Source organism: Papio anubis, chromosome 18 (assembly GCF_008728515.1).
Source record: "Papio anubis isolate 15944 chromosome 18, Panubis1.0, whole genome shotgun sequence".
Taxonomy (NCBI): Eukaryota; Metazoa; Chordata; class Mammalia; order Primates; family Cercopithecidae; genus Papio; species Papio anubis.
In genome coordinates, this window is record NC_044993.1 from 47,456,640 (window position 1) to 47,482,863 (window position 26,224).

The window sequence follows — 26,224 nt, forward strand, 5'->3', positions numbered from 1 at the left end:
ATCTTAGTTTTTAGATTCTACGCGAACCAGTAAATGATTTCTATGCTGTTGCCCATGTTTTAGAACAGCAAATGCAGTGGATGCAATTCTTACCTCCTATGAAAATGAGTTGAACACTAATATATTTTCACCTTAACCTTTAAAATCACATCATCTTTTCTTTCTGCAGGCATGCTCAGTCCCTGGCTGCGCTGCAGGCTTACTCTCACTGGTTAGCACAGTATTGCAGTGAAGTTCACCGGCAGAACACGCAGCAGTTCGTGACACTCATCTCTACTACCATGGATGCAATCACACCGCTAATCAGCACCAAGGTCTCGAAACAGCAAAGCCTACACTTTTTATCTAACTCTGTCTCTCCTTCTGTTCCTATACCCGTTTACTAGAAAATCTAAATATGACACAGAGTTAGACCCATAAATCTTTCTGCTGTTATACACCTGTTTTATTTCATGTTCCTTTTTAGTTGTAGCCTACATGCATTCAAATACAACTTGACTTTTTTAGTTATCTGAGTTCCACATGAATACATGCTCACTGTGAAAGAGTAAAATATTGTTCAGATTTCCAGACTGAAAAGTAGTGATACCTCTGAAACCTTTTCCTTCGCGCGGTAAGCACGGTTGGCATTGGTTGTGCAGGCACACCTCATTTTTTTTTTTTTTTTTTTTTTTGAGACGGAGTCTTGCTCTGTCGCCCAGGCTGGAGTGCAGTGGCGCAATCTCGGCTCACTGCAAGCTCCGCCTCCCGGGTTCACGCCATTCTCCTGCCTCAGCCTCCCAAGTAGCTGGGACTACAGGCGCCCGCCACTGCGCCCGGCTCATTTTTTCTATTTTTAGTAGAGACGGGGTTTCACCATGGTCTCGATCTCCTGACCTTGTGATCCGCCCGCCTCGGCCTCCCAAAGTGCTGGGATTACAGGCGTGAGCCACCGCGCCCGGCAGGCACACCTCATTTTATTGCACTTCCCTTTATTGCACTTCACAGATACTGTGTTTTTTTACAAGTTGAAGGCTTATGGCAACCCTGCATGAAGCAAATCTGTCAGCGCCATTTTTTTTGACCACATTTGATGTTTCCATGTGTTACATTTTGGTAATTGTTAGAATATTTCAGACTTTTTTGTTACTATATCTTACAGTGATTTGTGATCAGTGATCTTTAATGTTACTATTGTAATTATTTTGGAGTGCCACAAACCAAAGCCTGCAAACTTGATTGATATGTGTGTGTTCTGTGTGTGTTCTGACTGCTCCACTGATTGGAGGCTTCTCCATCTTCCTGTCTTTAGGCCTCCCTATTCCCTGAGCCATTTAGTAACCCTACAATGACCTCTACGTGTTCAAATGAAAGGAAGAGTCACATGTCTCTTACTTTAAATAAAAATCTAGAAATGATTAAGCTTAGTGAGGAAGGCATGTCAAAAGCCAGGATAGGCCAAAGGCTCTTGAGCCAAACAGCAAAGTTGTGAATGCAAAGGAAAAGTTCTTGGAGGAGATTACAATTTCTGCTCCAGTGAACTCATGAGTGATGAGAAAGCAGAGCAGCCTTATTGTTATTGATATGGGGAAAGTTTCAGTGGTTTGGATAGACCAAACTAGCCACAACATTCCCTTAAGCCAAAGCCAAATCCAGATCAGGCCCTTCAATTCTGTGAAGGCTGAGAGAAGTGAGGAAGCTACAGAAGAAAAGTTGGAAGCTAACACAGGTTGGTTCATGAGGTTTAAGGAAAGAAGCTGTCTCCAGGATGAAGCAACAAGTGCTGATGGAGAAGCTACAGCAAGTTCTCCAGAAGCTCTAGATGAGATCATTGATGAAGGTGGCCACACTAAACAACAGGTTTTCTGTGTAGATGAGACAGCTTTATACTGGAAGAAGGTGTCATCTGGGACTTCCATAGCTAGAGAGGAGGAGTCAGTGCCTGGCTTCAGAGCTTCAGAGAACAGACCAACTCTCTTGTCAGGGGACAACTGCAACTGGAGACTTCAGGTTGAAGCCAGTGCTCATGTATCATTCTGAAAATCCTAGGCCCTTAGGAATTATGCTGAATCTACTTTGCCTGTCTCTATAGATGGAACAACAAAGCCTTAATGACAGCACATGTGTTTACATCATGGTTTAGTGAATATTTTAAGCTCATTATTGAGGCCTGCTCAGAAAAAAAGATTCCTTTCAAAATACTACTGCTGATTGGCAATGCACTTGGTTACCTAAGGCCTCTGATGGAGATGTTCAAAGGTATTAGTTTCCATAGTTTCCATGCCTGCTCACACAACATCCATTCTGTAGTTCTGTAGCCCATGGGTCAAGGAGTAATTTTGGCTTTCAAGTCTTATTATTTCAGAAATACATTTCATAAGACTATAGCTGCCATAGATAGTGGTTCCTCCAGTGGATCTGGGCAAATAAATTGAAAACCTTCTGGGAAGGATTCACCATTCTAGATGCCATTAAGGACATTCATGATTCATGGAAGTAGATCAAAATATCGGCATTAATAGGAGTTTGGAAGAAGTTGGTTCCCAGCCTCATGGATGACTTTGAGGGGTTCAGGAATTCAGTAGAGGAAGTAACTACAGATGTGGAAATAATAAGAGAACTAGAGGTGGAGTCTGAAGATGGGATGGAATTGCTGCAATCTCAGGATCAAACTTGAACAGATGAGGACTTGCTTATTATAGACGAGCAAACAAAATGGGTTTTTGAGATGGAATCAACTGGTGAAGATGCTGTGAACATTGTTGGAGTAACTGAGGGTTAGAATAACACATAAACTCAGTTAATGAAGCAGCGGCAGGGTTTGAGAGGATTGACTCCAACTTTGAAAGAAGTTCTACTGTGGGCAAAATGCGATGAAACAATGCCACATGCTCCAGAGAAATATTTCTTGAAAGGAAGTCAGTCGATGCAGCAAACTTCATTGTTGTCTCATTTTAAGTAATTGCCACAGCCACCCCAACTTTGAGCAACCACCACCCTATTCAATCAGCAGCAGTCACCTTCAAGGAACACCCTTCACCAGTGAAAAGATTCCCAGTCTGAAGGCTCAGATAATTGTTAGCATTTTTAGCAATCAACTTTTTAATTAAGATATGTACATTGTTTTCTTAGACATAATGGTATTGCACACTTTATAGACTACAATATAATGTAAACAAAACTTTTATATGCATTGGGAAACAAAAAAAAATAGTGTGCCTTGCGTTATTGTATAGTTTGCTTTATTGTGGTGGTCTGGAGCTTGAACCTGCGGTATCTCTGAGGTACGCCTGTATATCCTTCCAGACTTGTTTCTCTTTTTATGTAATAAGTAATAAAAAGTTTGTAGATAGCTAGAGATATAGCTGCTTTTGCCTAACAGTATGCCGTGGTTTTCCTTTACATATGTAGAGCAACTTCAGATTTTCAAAATGTCCAATGCTTTTTTTTTGGGGGGGGTGGGATGTATAATAATTTTCCTATTGATAGAAATGAGTTCCTTTTATGTCCATCTTACATATGCTGGTGGGCCTGTAGGATAGATTCTTGGAAGTGGAATTACTGAGTCAAAGGTTATATCCATGTTAAAACTGGACAGATTCTATTATGTTATCCCCCAAGTCTGCTATATTACTAGAGCATATATGTGCTTATTTGAATGTTTTTGTAGTTTTAGTCATACATAGCATTTTATACATTTTAAGCAGTGTATTGTTTTAATAAGAACAGTGTGTTGCTTTCCATAAATTTATGTTGTATTTATAATTATAACTTTGAAAATAGTTCTGTCCCATCAGGAATATGTTTCATGATTTTCCTAGCCATTGCTGGACTTCTAGGCTGCCTTCCTTAAAAAATAAAAAATCATTACAAAGAATTCTGAAATGCATGCATTCATGAATGTAGCTTTACCCTTTTAGGTAATCTTCTTAGAGTAAGTGGAGATTTAGGGTTAAAGATTAGGAATATTTTATGGCTCTGGGAAATCATAGTAATTTTTTTTCCTTAAGTAATTCTGCCTGCCTTGACTTTTTGGTGTGCTGTTTTTACCTTAGTCTTACCAGCATTAGGTCCCATCTGTAACACATTTTCTCCTTTGCAATTTGAAAGCAACAGTGGTAATTGAACCAAGTATTTGATAGGCATGCTGAAGGGAAAGCAGTAGGAGAGACTGGCCTGAGTGTTAGGGCACAGAAAGGTGGGGGGTTCAGGGAGATCATGGCTCTGCTGGAGCAAGAGGAGTGAGGTGAAGAATCCCAGGACCTGGATGACATGCCAGGGAGTGTGCCAGCGAGTGTGATTTAATAGCTGATAGGGAGCCACTGCAGACTCGGAGCTGAGAAGTGCCTGAGTTCAAGGCTGCTGGTGACTTTGAAGGAGGAACGGGAGATGATAATGGCTGTGGCAGGAGCTGTGGACATGACAGAGAAGGTGGCTTCTCTTGTGAATCATCACAGGAAAAATTCTTGAGCTAGATAGAGCTTAAGTGGTGTCATTGGGAAACCAAGAACCACACGTAGCTTGTGACTGCCTCAGCAAAGTTTGAATCCCAGTCTCACAGGGATGGGGTGAACTGACATGCCCCCTTCCCTCTACAGGTCCAAGACAAGCTGCTGCTATCTGCGTGCCACTTACTGGTCTCACTGGCTACCACCGTGCGGCCCGTCTTTCTGATCAGCATCCCTGCAGTGCAGAAAGTATTCAACAGAATCACTGATGCCTCTGCCCAGCGACTTGTCGATAAGGTGAGGCCCCAGAGCTCCCCTGGGGTCCCCAGGGCTGTGTGGCTGAGACCCGAGGAAGCTGAGGAAGAAGAGTCTGGCCTTTGATTTTGTACTCAGAGCTTACAGGCTGTGCCAGCATAGACGGATTTCTTATGTTTGTGGCACTGACACAGACTCAGTGATTCTCATCGTGCCCATTGTAAGGCAGGCAGTCAGTGTGCTGATTCAGGCATGGAAAAGCACCTCCCAGTGTGCAGAAAGGTTTTGCTGTTTTGCAGCCTGGTAATTTCGGCCAGTGTTGTGAGTGTTCTCTTTGCGTTCTTTCTGATTCAAAGCAGTCTGTGTGTTCTTTGGGGTTGAGAAGTGTCAGGCAAGTGCATTTTCTTAGAATCCTCAAAGGAGGCTCAGGCTAGAAGTTTAAAAACTACCTAACAGGAGGAGGGCAGGAAGGCTTGAAGAGGGTATCAGAGAGCACCAGGATGTGATTGCATTGCTTCTGACCTCATGCTAGGGGCGTGGATTGTCAGGGATTCTCCTGCAAGTCCTGCTCTAAGTAGCTTCTCGGAGGACTCAGAAGCCACCAGCTGAGCAATGCCTGAGATGCTGTGTCTGCAGTGTGATTTCTCCCTCTCTAACACTTGAAGTATCAGATTAGAGAGGAAACGAGAGCCCTAGAATAATGATTGAGGTTGGCTCTGGGTTATGCTAGACCTAGACATGGTGCTATTACTTCATTTCATTTTCCTCCCTAAGTTGCTTTCCAGTTGGACCAAAGGCCCTGCCCAGGTTATAAGAAACAAGCCTGGGAGCTAAGGCTCCAGGTGTGCAGCCAGCAGATGCTGAAGGCTGTGTCGGCCATGCCGCTCCATTGTCTTTGGTTCTTTGACCTCTGATGGATACCTTTGGGGTCTCTTGTAGGCCCAGGTGTTGGTGTGCCGAGCCCTCTCTAACATCTTGCTGCTTCCGTGGCCAAACCTTCCAGAGAATGAGCAGCAGTGGCCTGTGCGCTCCATCAACCACGCCAGCCTCATCTCTGCACTCTCCCGGGACTATCGCAACCTAAAGCCGAGTGCTGTTGCCCCACAGAGAAAGATGCCACTGGATGACAGTAAGTGACCCCTAGGCTGGGACAGCTGGGGAAGGAGGTAGGCAGGCATTGTTCTTTGTGGCAGATGAGATTTGCCCCGGAGGCTCCTGAGGTAAATGTTTTCTGTCCACAGTCCCATAGAGGCTGAGCAGGAAGTCACACTCGGGAGTGGAATCCTGCTACCTGTGGAATTCAGCAGCCAGACCTATTTCCTGAATGCAAACTGTCCCTTCTCTTATTTAAAATGTAAAAAATTCTGGAGCCCTAAGAAAAAATGGAAGACACTGGTGATGGTGCCTTCTGTCTATAAAATACATCTTAAGGTGGTTATTGATCTATTTCAGATGCTTGTGTAGGCAAGCAGGGCAGTTCATCTCTATACGCTTGGAAAATGTGCTCAAGAACTGTTTTTCCAGATTGGTTTCAACCTTTTTCCAAATACAGATATTCCAGAGGTTTTGAAAGAGCTTGGTTTCTTAAAAAATGGCACTTGAAGTTTGCTTGTTTATATTAAAGAGGGAAAAAAAGTGATTAAGGAGAAGTAAGGCATCTGATTTCTCAGAAATATCTCTTTGAAATAACAAATAGTACCGAAATATTTTAAAAATACCATCTCTTCCCAAAAAGAAAATAGAATGTTATTAGATGGTGCCACTTATGGAATGTCAGCAAAAATGCTTTGTGAAATGTCAGAAATTGTAATACAATACTCTTTAAAAAACACTACTTTTATAACCAGGAAGATTAACGTATGCACATTGTACAAATATATTAAAATAGAATAATATAAAGAAGGAAAAAGTAACTCCTAAATCTGACCAGTTTTAATATTTTAGAAAGTAACCATTTTAACCATGCTTCCTTCTTACCTTCCCTTTTCTATTTTAAAATAGGCTTCATGGTTACATAACTGGATGAGAGTAGCTGACATTTTGAGGGTATACTGTGTACTAGGCTCTTGCCTTGGTGATTTTATATCCATCATCAAGTCTCTGGCTATGCCAGCATCAACTTTTGAAGCTGGTGTTGGTCTGTTCCTGGTTCGAAGTATTTTTCAAAAATCAGTAATTCGTTCAGTTCTCACATTAGCCTTATGATTTCAGTACTGTTATGATCTTGATTGATGATTAGTGTGAGGAAGCTGAGGTCTAGAAAATTAAGGAACTTGCCCAGGGCTTGCATCCAGCTGTTGTGGAGTCACGCTTTATCATGTGTAATGGTCTCCTTTCCGCACTTTATCTTACATGGGAGTTACGTCGGTCTGCATGGGCGAGGATATGCTCAGTGGTAACAAACAACTCCAAAAGCATAGTGGCTTAGTACAAGAAGAAAGAGGATTTGTTGTTCATGCTACATGTCCAGCTTGGGTCACGCAGGGTGGGGAGGTCACACAGGGACCCAGGCTGAGGAAGGCTCCATTTCAGTGTGTTCACTCTGGAAGGGATTGTGGTGAATTGTGTAGTGGTTCTTAAAGGTCTTACCTGAAACTAACATATTTCTTCCACCTCTGTTTCCTTGGCCAGAGCCAGCTACGTGGCCTTGGCTTAACTCAGGGCAGGGAAGTGTGATGCCACTGTGTGCTGAAAGGGTTTGCAGTGTAGTATGTGAATGACGTCTTCACTATGCTGACTGTGTGCAGGCACTGGGTTGAGCACTTTGTATACATTATTTCATGTAACTTCCTGTGTAACCCTGTGAGGTGTGTCTTATCCTCATTCCACAGTGTCTTGAAATGAAGTTTGGAAAGTTTCATTTTTCTTATCTTGACTTTATACTTTGAAAAAAAAATTCCAAACCTACAGACTAGCTGAAGGAATAAGAAAACAACTGCATCTCTCTCACCCAGATTCACTAATTGTGAATGTTTTGCCACATTTGTGGTCTTTTCTGCAACACACTTTTTCTTAAAAGCCAGCTGTTTAAGTTGCAGATAATTGACACTTCATCCCTGAATCCATAACCTTTGTATCTATATAGAACAAGATATTAAACATTGTTACAATAATGTTATTTAACATGTAGCCACATTAACACTTTTCCCCAGTTGTTACCAAATTGTTCTTTTTTGCTTTTAAAAAATCCAGGATGTGATCTAGGACGGTTTCATTGTGTTTGGTTGTTATAACTCTGTAGTCTCCTTTGGTCCAGAAGAGCATGCCCAGTTTTTGTCTTTCGTGACATTGGCATTTTTGAAGCATCCAGGCCTGTTTTCTTGTCACATGTCTCATAGTCTTGTTTTGCCTGATTGTTTCCAGTAGGTTGTGGTGTAGTGGTGCATATTCGTGTTCACATTTCCTCTTGCGTTGTTTCTGTTTGTCCCATCCTTGGTGATGCTCAGTCTGGGCGCCTGATGGGAGTAGGGCCTGCCAGTCTGTCCATTGGGAAGGTGCTTGGCAGGTGTCATTGCTCAGGACTGTAGAGAAAGTGGGCCAGGTCAAGAGTTGGACTTGGGTCTGAATGGCTCCAACTCCTGTGTTCTGCACCACTTTGCTGCATTGCCTCTTTCTTCTTGAAACCTCCCCCCGCCCGCCAAAAAAAGAAAAGAAAAGAAAAGAAAAGAAAAAAGGTTCTTAATGGTTTTATAATGTCCTGTCTCATGGAAGTAAAGCAGTTACCTACCCATTCTCCTATTATTACATACTTATAGTGCTTTCAATTTTTGACTTGTACATTTTTTAAAAATACATCTTTTGTCCTCGTTTGAATTTCCTTAAATGCCAGAGGTCAGATTTTGGTTTCTTGACTGTTGGTTTTTCACCCTAAACTGCTTCCCCTGTTGCCTGTGCGTTCTTGAGGAAGTGGCTGCCCTGAGTGCGGTTTCCTGGCTTAGTAGAAGTCCACATGCTTGTAGTTGTGGATGACTCCCTCCTCAGCAGTGTGGGTGAGCCTTTCCTTTACTCTCCAGTGTCACTGTGACTGGGGGACCAGGCCTGTGACGAGAAGCGTCTTCCTTCATCCTCAGCCCTGTGAGTGGGGCAATGCTCTCTTTCCACATTTTCAGATGAGGCAGCAGCAGGGCCAGGCCTGCCTCCATCCACCTCCTGAGCATGTCTTCTTTCTGCCGTATCCCCTCCTCAAAGCTGCGGCAGTCCCACAGAGGCTGCTGAGCACTGGGGTTTGGAGGACCCAGAGAGTGCTCCAGGTGGGGGGCAGCTCTCAGCCCAGCTCTGGCTCAGCCTCTGGCGTTCGCCAGGGTTGAATCTGCTAGACTCAGGCTGAGCCATGGGTGTCACCTTGGGGAGGTTGGTAGGAGACTCTGCATTTTAAGGGGGTGACTCCACTCGCTCTGGGAACAATGGCAGCATCCCCGTCCTGGACCTTCTTAGATGGCTGGCACACTGCTAGCATCGTTCAGGACCTTGTCTCTAATCCCCACTGTGGCACTGCCAGGGTGGGGTTGTCGGCTCTCCCAGATGGATGAGGGTCTTGCCCACGGCACGTAGCCTTCAGATGATCACCTGTGGTTCATAGTCAGGGCTCTCTGACCCCTGGCCTGTTTGTGGCCCACTACATCTGTTTTCCCTGTGTGCCAAATGGAGTCAAAAGTCATCTCAGGGTTAGCATTATATATTGTCAATAACATAATAACAATAATTATATGCCTTATCAAGCTACAAACCTAATAGGCCAAAGATGGATCAGGCAGGTTGTTCCTGCAGCCAGCACCATTACATGTGCGTGGCAGGTGTTTGTGGGATTACTGGACTGGAGTAGTGTCCCACTGAGGGACAAGGTTTGAGCTGCATGTGTCCATCCTGGCCTGTGACCTTATGACACTCATTTTCTCACCAGTCTATTCACCATCTTAGATTTGATTAAATCCAAGGCACCCAACCTGGGGGTGCATTTATTTATCTTTTTTCTTCTGTGAACTTGTTGCTGATGGCCAGAGGCAAAAACCTGAGCAGGCAGGCATCTTCTCCCCAATACACACTCCAGGCGTCTGGAGTCCTGGCAGTAATAATAGTAAAAACAAAAACTAAAACATAAAGAGAGGAGAATTTATATTGTAATCAAGAGACTGTTCCTTTAATGAGACTCGTGTGATCATCTTCTTGGTACCTTTGCAAGTTTCCTCCCTCTCCCTTGTGTCTCCTCTTGCCGTGCTTTCTCCCCAGACAGCTTATAACCTGCAACTCATCTTGATTTGCAGCCAAAGTGATTATCCACCAGACACTCAGCGTCTTAGAAGATATTGTGGAGAATATCTCGGGGGAGTCCACCAAGTCTCGACAGATTTGCTACCAGTCGCTGCAGGAATCCGTTCAGGTCTCCCTGGCCCTCTTTCCAGCTTTTATCCATCAGTCAGGTAGGAGCTGGCCCAGAGCCCCACTGGTGGGTGGTGCTAACAAGGGCCAGAATGCCCACTTAGATCTGTAAAGCACACTGAGTCAGTGCAGTACAGGCCTCGACTGGCCCCGTGCAATGAAACCCGGTACTGAAGGGAAAGGGCAGTGGTGTTTATTTGCGGAGTCTGGGGCCAAGGCCCTATGGAAAAGTGAGCAGAGCCCTCCATATGGGCCTTGGCACCTACAAGAGAAGGCTAGAGAGCTTTTTTGGCTTAGTTCTCCTTATTTTGTGGCAAGGCGCATTTGCCGAGATCATTCCCCTCACCCTTGTCTGTCACTGTCAGTGATAGAGGGCCTCTCTAGCTCTGTGGATGTACTTGCCCAGCTCTCATGAGAGCATTATAGTAGTCTTGTCAGAAGAGAAATATCAAGCACTTCTCAGTCAGCAAATATTCATTGCCTCTTGCAAGCAGATTGCGTGCAGTTAGAGCTGAAACACTACACAAGATGATTGTTGAGATCTGGAAGTGAAACTGCCCTAAATGTAAGCAGTATTTTCTGCAATTAGTCCATTTAATGGACCAGGGGCATGCAATCTAAATACACCTTCATTATCCACTTTCAACCACTCAACCTCTGACCCAACTGCAGGGATTATTAGTCATAGGGGGAAATGACTTAAGCACTCAGGGGTTGACCCAGTTGAGTAGTTTCATCACTGTGGGCACAAAGTGATCCCTCTCCAGTGACACTCTGACTATCACTGGATGTCGGGCAATGAGGAAGGGTTCGAGATGACCTTCATTTCCTGTAGTGAGCCACCAGGTGGAGGTTCCCTATACCAGAACTGTTTTCTCAGCGTGTCCCTAATCATTTTCCACTTTCTGTCATTGGCCCTGATGGTATTGGGGAAGTGTTTCCAGCAGGAAGCCGTAGAGAAAGCTGATAGTGCAGATTTCAGGAGTAGGTCGATGAAGCCCAGGGTTCTGGTTCTCCCTGTGTGCAAGCCTGTGACAGTGTCTCTGCCCCTTTCCCCAGATGTGACTGATGAGATGCTAAGCTTCTTCCTCACTCTGTTTCGGGGCCTTAGAGTACAGATGGGCGTGCCTTTCACTGAGCAAATCATACAGACTTTCCTCAACATGTTTACCAGGTAACCACAGACCCCCCATCCATGGTTTTCAGATTCAAGGGAGAAGTAGTGGGTCTGGCGACAAAGTGTGGCTTTTTGCTCCTGTTCTGTACTTGCCACAGCATGGGTTTTCATGCTGACCCCCAGAGAAACATGTGGTTGCTCACTGTGTGGCTTTCTCATCTGTAGAGAGCAGTTAGCTGAGAGCATCCTCCATGAGGGAAGCACAGGCTGCCGGGTGGTGGAGAAGTTTCTGAAGATCCTGCAGGTGGTGGTCCAGGAGCCAGGCCAGGTGTTCAAGCCCTTCCTCCCCAGCATCATCGCCCTGTGCATGGAGCAGGTGTATCCCATCATTGCCGAGGTAGGGGCTCAGGCAGTCCCCTGTGCGGCCCCCCATCTCCAGATTGGGAAGGGAATGAGATTTCACAGAAAATGGATTGTGTTTTAAAGTTCATTTGTTAGTTTAATATGCTAGTAAAGTAATTTCTCCCAAGGAAGAAGGCCTTTAGCGTGGTACAGTCTTTTGATATTGATCGAGTTCATTGGAACTAGTCTAGTGTAAGCACAGCAGTTATTCCACAGGGTCAGTTGCTAAGATCAGTCTCCTGCAGCAAATAATTTATACCTTTAAGAGACTCTGGTTTTCTATAGCAAACATTCTAACATATGTACTTTCCTATTAGAAACATTCATGGTCTCAAGGATACAAGGCAAGTTCTTGAAACCATTCAAACAAACCTTTTAATGTTACAGGAAAGCCCTTAGTCCTTAGAAAATAGGCAGGCACTCAGCATGATAAGACCAGGAATAAGTATAGATGTAATTTCAGTTTTTTTGGTAATAGTCATATAAATAAGAGCTAATCTTTAACTGTCTGAACTGAGACTGGGACAGGTCTGGTCTATGGGACAGACTGGCCTATGAGGCTTCTTCTGTGGACGCTTGTGGCCCCTGGTGTCTATTTGATTTTAATCAACACTGAACTGAATATATGTGGGCCTTCTGCTTCTGAATTCTGCAGAGACATCTGGAATAAGGGATTGCAGGTGTTGGATTCAATGAGAAAACACTGCTGAGCCTGCCCCTTCTCCTCTACCTCCTCTCAGAATCCTGGCTGCTGGGAAAGAGACTGGCCCAGAGAGCCTGGCTCCCAAGTGTTCTTTAAACCCTCCTCTTCTGGGGAGCAGAATCACTTTAAGGCATTGGGTCTGTCTTTAGCCTCTGTGGTTGTGTAAGACCAACAGGTTAGTGGGACAGCATTTTTCATCCTGCGAAAGGAACAAGCAAGATGATCTGACAGGTGGAATAGAACAGAAAATCCATACTCCTAATTGTTCATCCACTTGGTAGCTTTTTTCTAGTGTAAAAGCTGAGTGCTCATCAGAAAAAGGGGCCCCTGGCACTGACCCATGCATTCTCTCTCAAATGTGGGCCCTGTCTCTGCTGAAGAACTCACGGTGTGAACTGCCGACTCCAGGGGCTGGATGTCTTTTGCGCAGGCAGTGACAGGCATGTGGATGGAGTGTTGACACTTGGTTTGCTGTCACGAGGCATCTCCTAGGCATCTTTGCTGCCCTGGGCCCAGGCCAGAGCGGCTCCACAAGCTGCAGATCTGAGCGTCTGTGTGTCTCTGCAGCGTCCCTCCCCTGATGTGAAGGCTGAGCTGTTTGAGCTCCTTTTCCGGACACTCCATCACAACTGGAGGTACTTCTTCAAGTCCACCGTGCTGGCCAGTGTCCAGAGGGGGATCTCTGAGGAGCAGATGGAGAATGAGCCCCAGTTCAGTGCCATCATGCAGGTAATGTCGGGGCGGGGGGACTGCCGGGTGACTTCCTCTAACCTGGCACTGCAACGAGTCCTGTCTTTGAAGCCCCACCAGTCTCGGGTCTGAAGCTCAGTTCTGCCTGTTAGTATTGATGAAGTTAACTAATTTCTTGGAACCTCAGTTTCTTCATCTGTAAAGTGGAGCTAATGTTACCTGGGTCACAGGTTTGTTTTGAGGTGAAATGAGATGACATACACAAAGTGCATGACACTTGGAGATGCTTGATAAACGTCAGTTCCGCTGACCTCATAGTGCTGTTTCCCCAAGTGTAAAGAGCCTGCTTATGCCAGAGTCACCCAGGGCCTTCTTAGCAGGGAACTGCCTGAATAGGAGTCTCTGCAGGAGGGCCCTGGACCTGCACTGTGATTCTGACTCTGACCATACTAGGAGAAACACTGCCCTGGGAGGCAGGGCAGATGCAGCTGTCCATCGGAGACAGTGCGCTCTCTGGGGGCTAAGCACCCCTTTTTGTGGAAGACTGGGACGGCATCCCCTCACGTGGACAGCCAGCCTGCTCTGTGGCTGCATCAGGCACGCTCCCAGGGTCTGCATTCAGGTGTCTGACATTCTCATCTGAGTCTAGCTAGGGGAGGCTCTTTTTGTTTTTTCAGTGCATGCTTTTCCTCATGGGGAAGCAAGAGGAATTTCCACCCTCCCTCCAGCTCCCTACTAGCACACAGCATGCATATGGGTGTGCGCACACACACATACTCTCATATACTCACTGACTCTTGTGTGGCAGTTCTTTCCAAGCACGTGCCCTTGCCCTGGACTTCCCATCCCTGGCACCCAGCGAGGCCTCAGGTCTGCAGTACTCAAGTGTTTGTGCCTCCCCTGCCTTTCTCTTGAACCCTGTCCTTGCCTGGAAGACTTCTTTGGCAGGCTGGTGCCTGGTCCCCCCTGACGGCTGGTGAAAGGCACTTTGGAGCATAGTTTCACAGTTTGGCAGTTTCTTTTAAAGTTGAATATGTAGTTACTGTATGACCTAGCAATCTCACTTCTAAGTATTTTACCCAAGATAAATGAAAGCATATGTTCACACAACCTGTACACTGATGTTTATAGAAGCTGTTTCATAATTGCCAAAAGCTGGAAACAATTTGAGTATCTAGCAGCTGAATGGATGAACAAGCTCGTGCATGCCTCTAAGGGACTGGCACTCGGCAGTAAGCAAGCATGGATTCTTGATACAATCAGCAGCATAGATGAGTTTCACATGCATTCTGCTAGGTGAAAGAAGCCAGATGCCAAAGGCTATGCACGGTGGGATCCCATGCCATTCTGTGACATTCTGGAAAAGGCAGAACTATAGGGACAGATAATGAGCAGTGGTCGCCTAGGGGTGGGGGTGTGAGGGGACGTTCTGGGCGATGGAAGTGTCCGGTCTTGGTTGTGATGGTGGTGGTACAACTCCACAGGTAGGTCAGAATTCATAGAAAGATAAACCTCAGAAGTTTTACTCTGTTATACTTCCATGAACCTAACTTTAAACAGTAAATAAGTGGAAACTGTTGGTCATCATGGAGATCTTATCCCTGCTGCAGGGATTACAAGATCCCCCTCTAGTAGCTTAGGGGCCCAGGGATAGAATGACGAAGCAGTCGCCACTTGTTTTGTAGGGGGTTCCTGTAGACCACCGGCCTCCCCCACTGCCCCCCTGCCGCACTGCCCCCACGGTCACTTTCTGTTCTTTCTGTTGGAGCAGGGCACTTTGTGTTGGTGCGCGGGGTGTTTCTTTTTGCCCCTGAACTAGTAATTTTTTTTTTTTTTGAGAGGAGTCTCGCTCTGTCACCCAGGCTGGAGTGCAGTGGTAGGATCTCAGCTCACTGCAACCTCTGCCTCCTGGATCGAAGTGATTCTCCTGCCTCAGCCTCCCGAGTAGCTGTGATTACAGGCATCTGCCACCACGCTGGGCTAATTTTCGTTTTTTGTTTGTTTGTTTGTTTGTTTTTGTTTTTTTTTCGAGATGGAGTCTGGCTCTGTCACCCAGGCTGGAGGGCAGTGGTGTGATCTCCGCTCACTGCAAGCTCTGCCACCTTCCAGGTTCATGCCATTCTCCTGCCTCAGCCTCCCTAGAAGCTGGGACTACAGGCGCCCGCCACCACGCCTGACTAATTTTTTTGTATTTTTAGTAGAGACGGGGTTTCACCGTGGTCACCAGGATGGTCTCAATCTCCTGATCTTGTGATCCGTCCGCCTCGGCCTCCCAAAGTGCTGGGATTACAGGTGTGAGCCACCGCACCCCGCCAGTTTTTGTATTTTTAGTAGAGACGGGGTTTTACCGTGTTGGCCAGGCTGGTCTTGAACTCCCAACCTTCAGTGATCTGCCCACCTGGCTTCCCAAAGTGCTAAGATTACAGGCCTGAGCTTCCGTGCCCGGACCGAACTAGTAACTTTTACACCCAGGAATTCCAAAGCAGTTTAAAAATACTTTGCTTAGCCCCCAGGCAGAGGCTTAACTTCCAGGTAGAGGCTCCATGAAGGAGCCTGTAGGGCTTGTGGCTTATGAGACAGGATGCAAGGAGAAGGAGGGCAAGGAAGGGGATTGCTTGGTTTGAGCAGGGGCAGGCAAGCAGACTTTGGTGTCTGCCAAGATTGCTGAGGGATTTGGCTAGAGGTGTGAGCTTCTTGCTTCAAAACCAGGTCCTGTGATGGGTTTCCAGAGGTTGGTTACAAAAGGTATATATGAGACCATAATAAGAAGCAAGGCCCAGTGGGGGAAGCATGAACTCTGAGACTTAGGAGGAGAGTCGCAGAGGTCTGAGCTGGTGGATCAGAGGCATCAAGACAGTGGGTGCCCTGGCCCTGGCACTTGTTCTTCTGACATGGGGTAGATGCCCCAGAAGTGCTTGGTCTTGCAGTTTATAAAATGGTGGTCTCATTTCCTAGGCTTTCGGACAGTCCTTTCTCCAGCCTGACATCCACCTTTTTAAACAAAATCTCTTCTACTTGGAGACTCTTAACACCAAGCAGAAGCTGTACCACAAGGTAAGTGCCCCAGCTCTTGGAAAGATTCCTCCATCAGAGGCATTATGGCCTGCGTCCCACCTTCAGGTTACTCACTGGAGAGTGTGACGGAAAGTGGATGGAACCCGGGAAAGGCCCCTGGGGGCCGGCTGCTGCTCACCCGGTCTCTCTGCCTGCAGAAGATCTTCCGGACCACCATGCTGTTCCAGTTCGTGAACGTGCTGCTCCAGGTCCTGGTCCACAAGTCCCATGATCTTCTGCAGGAGGAGATCGGCATCGCCATCTACAACATGGCCTCTGTCGACTTTGATGGCTTCTTTGCCGCCTTCCTCCCAGAGTTCCTGACCAGCTGTGATGGTGTGGATGCCAACCAGAAAAGTGTGCTGGGGCGGAATTTCAAGATGGATCGGGTGAGGAGAGAAAAAGGCCGGGCTAAGAGGAGGGCAGAGTGGGCACTCAAGTCTGGCACCTGTGCAGCAAGGAGGGGGCACATTGAGGCCTCTGGGCATGGTCTGTGCCCACCCTGCAACTTGGCAACAGCTCACAAGATGCCTGCTGACCCAGTGCTGTAGTCTGATTGAGGGGCACAGCCTTTTCCCCAGTCTTGGTGTCTGTAGCACATATGTTCTTAGTCTCAGCCATGGAGGTCCCGAGTTCCTGGCTCTGCAGCCTCTCCATTTGTCTTGGCATCTTTGTTGATACCCAGGACCCTGCCGTTCTCCCTCCTGGGTGACGAGCCCTGGTGGGGCCAGCATTGGAGTGTGCCCAGGCTTGCATTCAGGCTTAGATGGTTGGTGCTTGGAAGCTGCACTTCTGGGTCCCTAGGGTTAGAGGTGGGACCCAGGTTCCTGGGCTGTCTTGGGCGCTTTCCAGACTGGCCCCAGCTCATCTTGGGCTGAGTTGCTGCCAGGTCCTGGGAGGAGCCCTCCTAGTACCCTCTTGTCCCACTGCTGCTGCCTGTGCAGGGACTCTCAGGTGGGCTGTCCCCACCCATGCAGCACCTCGACGGGAGCTGGGTGCTGCTGGCTCTCGGTGTCCATGAGGTCATCTTTTGTTGGAGCCTGACAGTGCCTGGGGCCTCCTTCCCCATGGGGGCTCACCTGTTCTCTTCTTCCTGTGTCAGGTGACCAGGCCTCTCCCTTGCCTTATAGGAACTTCTGGGAACTTTTCCTTGTACCACTTTATACTTGATGAAATTAGGAGAAGAAATCGCTTTCTCCCTGGTCCTCTTGGGGTTCTTGACCTGAGTCCTCTGTGAAGCAGCTTGTCCATGGCTCCACTGTAGTGCTCAGATGCACACACTGCTCTTGCTGGCACAAACCTGACCGCCTGCTTTCCTCATTTGCCACGTGTGGCAGGGGAACTTTTGCTTAGACTCATCCTGTTCTCCTATGTCTTGGGATCTTCCTTGTCTTGGGACTCATTCTCTCCTAAGCCTCTTCCAGTTCACTTCAGCCTCTGGGTATGTTTTTTCCTTTTTCTAGAGGCCAGATCCTAATAATTATCAGCTTCTAATGATATCAATATCGTCAACTTTTTGATTTAAAGCTGTGGTTTCAAAATCTAGTTATAGGCCGGGCGCGGTGGCTGACACCTGTAATCTCAGCACTTTGGGAGGCCAAGGCGAGCGGATCACTTGAGGTTAGGGGGTTCGAGACCAGCCTGGCCAACACGGTGAAACCCTGTCTCTACTAAAAATACAAAAATTAGCCAGCTGTAGTGGCTGTAATCCCAGCTGCCTAGGAGGCTGAGGCACAAGAATCTCTTGAACCTGAGAAGCAGAGGTTGCAGTGAGCAGAGACTGTGCCACTGCACTCCAGCCTGGGTGACAGAGTGGGACTCTGTCTCAAAAAAAAAAAAAAGATCTAATTAATATCAGAAGCACCTGGGGTGCTTATTAAAAATGGAGAAACAGACTTCTATGTTCTACCCAGGAAATTCTGGTTTGGCATTTGGGAGCCACTGATTTAAAAGACATCCCTTAGTTGGTTTTTTGAGGGTGAAATAAAAGAATCACCACCTTCCATTCAATCACTCACTGTGTGTTTGAAGCCAGCTGCTTCTCAAGCCCTGGGCCAGGAGCTGGGGCACCAGTCCCAGCCTTCACCAAGTCTTTCATAGTAGACAGGCCAATACAGCGCCCTCTGTGGACTACACAGTGCCAAGCATGTGACATGTCCTGGCTCGAGTAAGCCTTCCAACAAGCCTCTGAAGTGTGGGTCCTGTTACTCCCCCATTTCACAGATGGTAGGGGCTCAGAAGGTGAGCAGTTCACAGAACTTGGAAGTGGTAGAGCCGCGAAGCAGGAGGCAGAGCTGGATGTTCTGACCCCAAAGCCTGCACACACTCCCCAGAAGCAGAGAGCTCAGGACAGAGGCACTGACCTGGCTGCTGGGGCCAGGAAATAGAAGGCATCTGTGCAGACTTTGGGAAGAGGCAGGCTTTGAATGGAGTTCTGGAAGAGCAATAGCAGTTGGGCAGGAAAATGGACTTGGTCCTGCTCCTGGCTGTGCTAGGGCTTGCTGGGCCTGTTTGAGTCCTCACCAGGACCTACACCACAGGCATTCAGCATCCCACACTGAAAAGCAGGGTCTCCTTGTGTGCATGGTGGCGGAGGTCAGGGCCTCACTTCTGGTCCAGGGCTTTCCATGACCCACGCTACGCCCAGTGGGACAGGCCTCGGGACTGTGTGTGCTGCTGCTCGGGTGGTTCTCGACTGGCTGGGGCGGCCTGGAGCCCCATGGGTAAGCATTCTGCAGACATCACTGGGTGTGCGTGTCACTTCAAGGGGCTATGGTGAAGGAGAGGGCTGTCACTGCAGCCATGCCTGTGTTCGAGGGCCCGGACTCAGGAGCAAGTATGCTGGTCCCTTCTGTGTGAGCTGGGGCCAGCTTCTTCATGCTGCAGTGCTTTGGTCTTTCTGTCCTTAGACTAGTGATTCTGGTGATTCTGGTAGGGCTTGGTGGCAGCCTCGTGGTGAGGACTCAGTGAGTTGATGTCTGTATGTTGATTGCAGCAGTGTCCAGCACCTGGCAGGCCCTAGGGACATATTCCTCTTGTTCTTTTTCTCCCATGGCGTCTGGCACAGAGCCTCTGTGACACGCAGTACAACAGTGAATAGAAGTTTTGAGTTTTAGAAAGTGCTCCCTGGCCGGGCGCGGTGGCTCACGCCTGTAATCCCGGCACTTTGGGAGGCCGAGATGGGCGGATCACGAGGTCAGGAGATCGAGACCATCCTGGCTAACATGGTGAAACCCCGTCTCTACTAAAAAATGCAAAAAACTAGCTGGGCGAGGTGGCGGGCGCCTGTAGTCCTAGCTGCTCGGGAGGCTGAGGCAGGAGAATGGCGTAAACTCAGGAGGCGGAGCTTGCAGTGAGCTGAGATCCGGCCACTGCACTCCAGCCTGGGCGACAGAGCGAGACTCCATCTCAAAAAAAAAAAAAAAAAAAATGCTCCTCTATCTTCAGTGCACACTCTGGGATGGAAGTAGCCATTTGGGTCTGGTGGGTGGGTGACCTGGTGTGTTGGGTGGGTGTTTGGCTGCAGCTATGCCCCTGCCTTCCAGGACCTGCCCTCATTCACCCAGAATGTGCACAGGCTGGTCAACGACCTGCGCTACTACAGACTCTGCAACGACAGCCTGCCCCCTGGCACTGTGAAGCTCTAGGCCTGCTACTGGCTGGGGACACGGACTTCTGCTGCTGCCACCTGCGCCAACCCTACCTTCCACCACAGATGTCTCCCAGACGGGCCTCGGTCACACTCCTTGGCTTCTCCCACGCCAAGCAACGCTGCCTGCCTCTGCCGCTCCTCCACATCTTGCCGCTGCCCAGCAGAGCTGGCTTCTGGGTCCACCTGAGCACTGGATGGTGCTCCCAGGGCATTGGAGCAGGCGGAGGGTTGTGTGGCCAGGTACTAGGAGGCACCGGGAAATCCCATGGGGGTGGCCCATGCAGACCAGGCGCATGTGGGTCATGGGGCAGAATCGCCAAGGACAGCTCACAACAGTGCCACCTTCTCACCATTCCAGCCAAGGAGAGATGTGACGTCGGAACTGCTGTGGCACTTCTGTCAAGCCTCCCCCGCCCCAATTGCCTTGAGATCTCTGCTCTTTGTCAGAGATTTGCAAAGACTCACCGTTTTGTTGTTTTCTCATCATTCCATTGTGATACTAAGAAACTAAGAAGCTTAATGAAAAGAAATAAAATGCCTATGTTGTTGTTCTAGAAACCCTGACTGGGGAGCTGCTTGCTACTCACAGCCTCCTTGAGGCCGGGATCCCAGCAAGGCGCATCCTGGTGGGAACGTGGGCAGTGCAGCTTGGAGTGGGCTGGCTCCTGGCGTCTCCCACTTTCTAATGGTGTCTCCCTGACTGCTCTTACTCAGCGAGGGGGTCTCACTGACAGTTGGCCAGATGATGGAGGGAGGCTGGAGTCCGGGAGGGGGTCTCGCTGATGGTTGGTCTGGTGCTGGTGGAGGCTGGAGGTTGGGAGCGGCTGTTGCTGACGGTTGGCTTGGTGGTGGAGGGAGGCTGGAGTCCAGGTTGCCTGACTCCTGTGGCCCCTGTGGCCCCCACACCCCCTGCCCCCCAGTGTGGGAAGTGTGGGCTCTGCCTTCCCCACCTCCTAGGGAATAGATTCCTTCCCACAGTGTGCAGCAGGACCTGGCCCTTTGTGGCCTGAAGTCTTGCTGGACGACAGGGAGGTGGAGTCTCGTGATGGATTGCCTGGGTGAGAATAGAGGTTGGAGAGGGAGGGAGGGTGTGACTCTGTGAGGGTGAGGATGGGTGGGACTCAGGACTTTATGACGTGTCTGAGAGCTGGGGCTTTGCCCAGACGTTCATGTGTGGGAGCGGTACTTGTCATCGAATTGTCCAGAGTCAGGAACCAGCAGCTCCTCCTGTGCTAGGTGTCATGATGACTGGGCAGGCCCAAATCGGGTAGTTGCTGATGTGGACTACAGCGCCTGGCATGGAGAGATTGGCTTACCTGGACAGGAGGGCAGGCATTGACTGGCTTGTTGCCAGGCCTGGGGAAGTGGGGAGCTGTGGGTTGATATCTGTTTCTGAGACTTCCATAGGAATCACCTGGGCAGGGGCTGGGCCGGAGTGAGCAGGGCGTGCATGATGTGCGCTTGTGTGGCAGGCCTTGGCTCCGTGTCCATCACAGCCTCCGAGCTGCAGCGAGCTCTGCTTCAGAGTTCAGAAAGGAGATAATAGAAATGCCGATTGCTCTTTTGTAGAAAGGAATTAGCATCCAATTATGCGTGGGCTATAAATACCACCTCACCTGCCTGCTAGGGAAGGCCAGGAGTGCTGTCTGTGCCTGAGACTGTGAAAGGGCTTTTTCCTCTGGAGATGGAGGGGTTGAAGGGATGGGATTTGTTGCCTGTGAACCCCACCCTTGGACAGAAGAACACAGGCAGGACTTAGGAGCACAGAGGAAAGGCCAATGTAAGCTGGGCTGGGATGGAGTGTTTTTTTTGAGACAGAGTCTTGCTCTGTTGCCAGGCTGGAGTGCAGTGGCGCTGCAACCTCCGCCTCCTGGGTTCAAGCAGTTCTCCTGCCTCAGCCTCCCGAGTGGCTACAGGCGTGTGCCATCACGCCTAGCTAATTTTCATATTTTTAGTAGAGACAGGGTCTCACGGTGTTGGCCAGGCTGGTCTCAATCTCTACCTTCCACCACAGATGTCTCCCAGACGGATCTTGTGATCCGCCCATCTCAGCCTCCCAAAGTGCGGGGATTACAGGTGTGAGCCACTGCGCCTGGCCTTTTTTTTTTTTTTTCCTTTTTTTTTTTTTTAAGAGACAAGGTCTCACTCTGTCACCCAGGCTGGAGTGCAGTGGTGCAGTCATGGCTTACAGCTTTTAGTGATCCTCCCACCTCAGCCTCTTGAGTAGCTGGGTCTACAGATGTGCATCACCATGCCTGGGTAGTTTTGTTTATTTTTTGTAGAGACGGAGTCTCACTGTGTTGCCCAGGCTGGTCTCAAACTCCTGGGCTCAAGCAATCCTGCTTCAGCCTCCCAAAGTGCTGGGACTACAGGCTTGTGAGATGCCATGGCTGGTCAAATGGAGGATGTTCATTCCAGGACTGATAGCACGGCCCAGAGGTATGGATTGTAGTGGGCCCCTAATTCTTAGAGGTGTGCAAGCTGGTCTTTGACCTGACCTAATTCTTAAAAGTTTTTATTTATTTATCTATTTATTTATTTATTTATTTAGAGACGGAGTCTCGGTCTGTCGCCCAGGCTGGAGTGCAGTGGTGCCATCTCAGCTCACTGCAACCTCCACTTCCTGGGTTCAAGTGATTCTTCTGCCTCAGCCTCCCAAGTAGCTGGGATTACAGGTGCACGTCACCACACCCAGCTAATTTTTGTATTTTTAGTAGAGATGGGGTTTCACCATGTTGGCCAGGCTGGTCTTGAACTCCTGACCTCAAGTGAGCCACCTGCCTCGGCCTCCCCAAGTGCTGGGATTACAGGTGTCAGCCACCACACCTGGCTCTTTGACTCAATTCTTATCTGCAGTGCCTCACATAGGGCCTGGCACCAAGCAGGCTTAAGAAGTGCAGGTAGAATTGAGTGAGTTCTCAGGTCCTAGACACATCCAGAAAGTGTCTTTCCCCATTTTGAGGAAGGGGTTGGGGAAAGGGTAGAGCTGGACAAGAGTGGGCCTTTGGAGCCAGACACAGTAGCTCATGCCTGTAATCCCAGCACTTTGGGAGGCCGAGGCTGGAGGATTGCCTGAGTCCAGGAGTTTGAGACCAGCCTGGGCAACACGGTGAGACTTCATCTCTATAACAATAATAATAATAATAATTTAAGAAAAGAAAAAAAGAGTGGGGCTTTGTGTCAGTCTTGGGTCGGGGCGGATAATGGCAGGGGGCTCTCAAGGCGGCTGTTTTTCCTGCTGCCTTTGAATCTGAGGCAGATCTTCTCTCTCCGTTTGGGTGTCCATGTCCTGCTTTTCTTCCGGCTTGTGTCATTTACATCTGCCAAGAGTGCAGCTACTGGCTTTAGGACGAGATTAGATGAAACCTTCATCTTCCTAATTTTCAGCATTTTCCTCCACTGCCCATCATTGGCCTCATGTGATGGAGGGTTGAATGTTTTTTTTAACAGCATGTATTTTTCTCCCGACTATCAAATGCTTGTTGTACAATATATGAAATACGCAGAAAACTTTGAAGCAAAAAAAAAAAAAAAAGTTAATTCCACTGCCCAGAGAAAAATAATATTTTGGTGTGTTGGTGTATTTCCTTTTTTTTTTTGTAAAATTGAGCTCCTGCTGTTCTATTTTATTTTTTTAAAAAGATTTTTTAGGCTCAAGTGATCTTCCAACCTCAGCCTCCCAAAGTGCAGCAATTACAGGTGTGAACCACTGCACCTGGCCGAGCTCCTGCTGTTTTATGGCCTCCTTTTTATTTAATATGTTGACTGTTTTCTCATGTTATTAGATATATTTTTTTGGAGATGGAGTCTTACTCTTTCGCCAAGGCCGGAGTGCAGTGGCATGATCTTGGCTTACTGTAACCTCCGGCTCCTGGGTTTAAGTCATTCTCCTGCCTCAGCCTCTCGAGTAGCTGGGATTAGAGGTGCCTGTCACCACGCCTGGCTGAATTTTTTATTTTTCGTAGAGACGGGGTTTCGCCACATTGCCCAGGCTCCTGACCTCAAGTGATCCGCCCGCCTGGGCCTCCCACAGTACTAGGATTACAGGCGTGAGCCACCGCGCCCGGCCTGATATTCTACAAATAATCTAATGCTATCACTGATGATGCAGTGATCATCCTTGTGTGTAAATCTGTGTGTTTGTTTCCATAGGTTGGGTTCCTGCATGTGAAATTGCTGGTTCAGATGTGTCTGAGGCTTTTATGGATATTTTTGGGGACTGGTTTCTATTCTGAAGGAGGAAAAGTATCACAGACTTGGGAGTTGTAAAACTTCTGTGCCGTGAGGCTCCAAGGGGCCATTTGACCAAATGAACCGCTGGTTTTGTGAGAGATTCAGAACTCTAATTGGTTAGTAGCCTAACCAGGCCTGCCCACTTCGGAGCCATATCCTTGTCCCAGTGTCCCTCTCCAGTGTGAGACCTCTGCAGAGGAGCTGAGACCAGGAGAGGAAGGTTGCTGACAGTTCCAGCTGGCTTCTTGGGCCTGGGCAGAAGAGCCATGATTGACGGCCATTTATTAGTAACTATTATTTGCTGAATTCTACAAGCCCGGTGCCGGGCTGCAGGCGAAGGACTCCTTTCCACTGCAAATGCAGCAGCTGGTTCCTCCTTAGGTGGAGCCAGCTCCAAGATGGGCCATGTGTTGTGTGCATGGAGGATTTTGGTGACTGTGGTTTGATCACTGTGGCTCATCTCCAAGACCAGCCCTTGGGAAAAGCTGAGGTGTTCCTCTGAAATGACGCTGGCTGCCCCATCAACCCACCTCCTTTTCCCTCACCCCTCCAAAGCCGCCTCCTCCAACCTCTCTGAAGCCCTCTTCTGTGAGGCGCTGCCGAGCGCCCCTTCCTCCTCGATGCCCCGCAGCACCTGTGTCTCCTCTTGTCCCAGGAACCGCGGTGTCGCCCCTACCACCATGAGAACCTGCAGGCAGTGGGGGGCTCTGTGTCCCTAGCACCCAGCATAGGACTTGGCTCAGAGCGGGCGCCAAAAAATTCTTACGTGCAGGAGGATTTTTCAGATTTATCCAAATGGGTTTTTCCTCAAGGAAGAGGCCTAGAGCCCCGCTGAGGCATCTTCTAACTAATTTTCAACAAGATGAAACCACGTCCTTGGTGTCTGCTCAGAATGCTGTGGCCTTACCTTGCTGGGCTCCTTAGGGAAAAGCACTTAAGTGAAAGGCTCTTCAATGAAGAATTTCTGTAGCTCAAGGACTCCCTTTTCCGCCCGTCCCTCTTTGTATCATTTGAAAACATCTTTTAAAAGCCTTGTTAATTAATTGTCTCAGGGCTTGGAGGTGCTGAGTTGGGGCAGGCATTGGGAGCAGGCCGGGTTATGCGACCTCGTAGGGTGGGCAGAGAGCTTCGTGGTGCTGGCCAGAGCCTGACTCAGAGCCCCCAGGGGCCTCTGAAGGGTGGCAGAAGCTTTCCTTGGGTCAGTCAGGTACCAAGAGGGGGTGAGTTGGAAAGTTAATTATTTCAATGAAACATTCAAGAGATCCACAGACCTGACATAGGCGGCAGGCATTTTGGCAACAGGTAGTTTTTTTAAAAAAAAGACACTCACGTTTTGGCTGGGCGTGGTGGTTCACGCCTGTAATCCCAGCACTTTGGGAGGCCAAGGCGGGTGGATCACCTGAGGTCAGGAGTTGGAGACCAGCCTGGCCAATATGATGAAACCCCATCTCTACTAAAAATACAAAAATTAGCTGGGCATGGTGGCATGGGTTCCTGTAATGCCAGCTACTTGGGTGGCTGAGGCAGGAGAATCACTTGAATCTGGGAGGCAGAGGTTACAATGAGCTGAGATTGCACCACTGCACTCCAGCCTGGGCGACAGAGGGAAACTCTATCTCAACAAACAAACAAAACGCTCAGGTTTTTAATTTTTTTCCCCTTCTTTTTTTTTTTGAGATAGGGTCTTGCTCTGTTGTGCAAGCTGGAGTGCAGGGTACTAGTCGTAGCTCACTGCAACCTCCATCTCCTGGGCTCAGGTGTCCGCCTGCCTCGGCCTCCCAAAGTGCTGGGATTACAGGAGTGAGCCAGTGGGCCCTGCCCCTCCCTCCTCTTTATTACAGATTATTATTTGCAGATAAAAAGACTCACCTAAACCATAATAACATTTCAGTAGGTGGCTTTCAGCCCTTTCCTTGCATTTGTGTGCGTTGGCCCATCTGTACACCTCTGACTTTCAGTGGGAATAAATCATATTACTGTAGCCTGGCAGTGTTCTGCCCCCTGAGGCACACACGCTTTTCAGTGGGTCTCGCGGTCCCTAGAGACCGCAGCTGTCTGTGGCTGTTTGAACATAAGCCCCGGACTGGGGCTGGTCAGGTAGAATTGGCCTCTGTGGAGTGTGGTGGGAGGTGGTCTGGGGCCCCTCTGACCTACATGGGTGTCTGGCACTATTATTGGTGGCTGAGGCCAGAGACAGACCCTGTTGTCAGGGTAGTCCCTGAGGATGGTGATCCCCAATTAGCAGAGGCTGCAGCCGGCCCATGCCTGCCTTCCCCAGCACCGTCCCCAGGTGCCACACTGGAGTTGATTCCTGA

The 26,224-nt window shown here is 48.6% G+C and overlaps 1 protein-coding gene across 12 annotated transcripts in view; it reads left to right on the plus strand.

Moving 5' to 3' along the window:
- The window catches only part of XPO6 (exportin 6), a 123,046-nt gene extending 98,094 nt beyond the window's left edge, over positions 1-24,952 (plus strand). For 7 of the 12 annotated variants that reach the window (XM_021931850.2, XM_031658355.1, XM_021931853.2 and 4 more), the window contains 10 exons: positions 170-314; positions 4,578-4,724; positions 5,622-5,811; positions 9,944-10,099; positions 11,118-11,232; positions 11,401-11,572; positions 12,848-13,009; positions 15,926-16,024; positions 16,183-16,413; positions 19,551-20,234. In XM_021931850.2, coding sequence (XP_021787542.1) covers positions 170-314; positions 4,578-4,724; positions 5,622-5,811; positions 9,944-10,099; positions 11,118-11,232; positions 11,401-11,572; positions 12,848-13,009; positions 15,926-16,024; positions 16,183-16,413; positions 19,551-20,231 — 2,098 coding nt within the window. In that variant the 3' untranslated portion in view covers positions 20,232-20,234. The other 5 variants (XM_003916712.5, XM_031658357.1, XM_031658358.1 and 2 more) reach the window with 5 other exon arrangements.
- Positions 24,953-26,224: the final 1,272 nt, after the last annotated feature.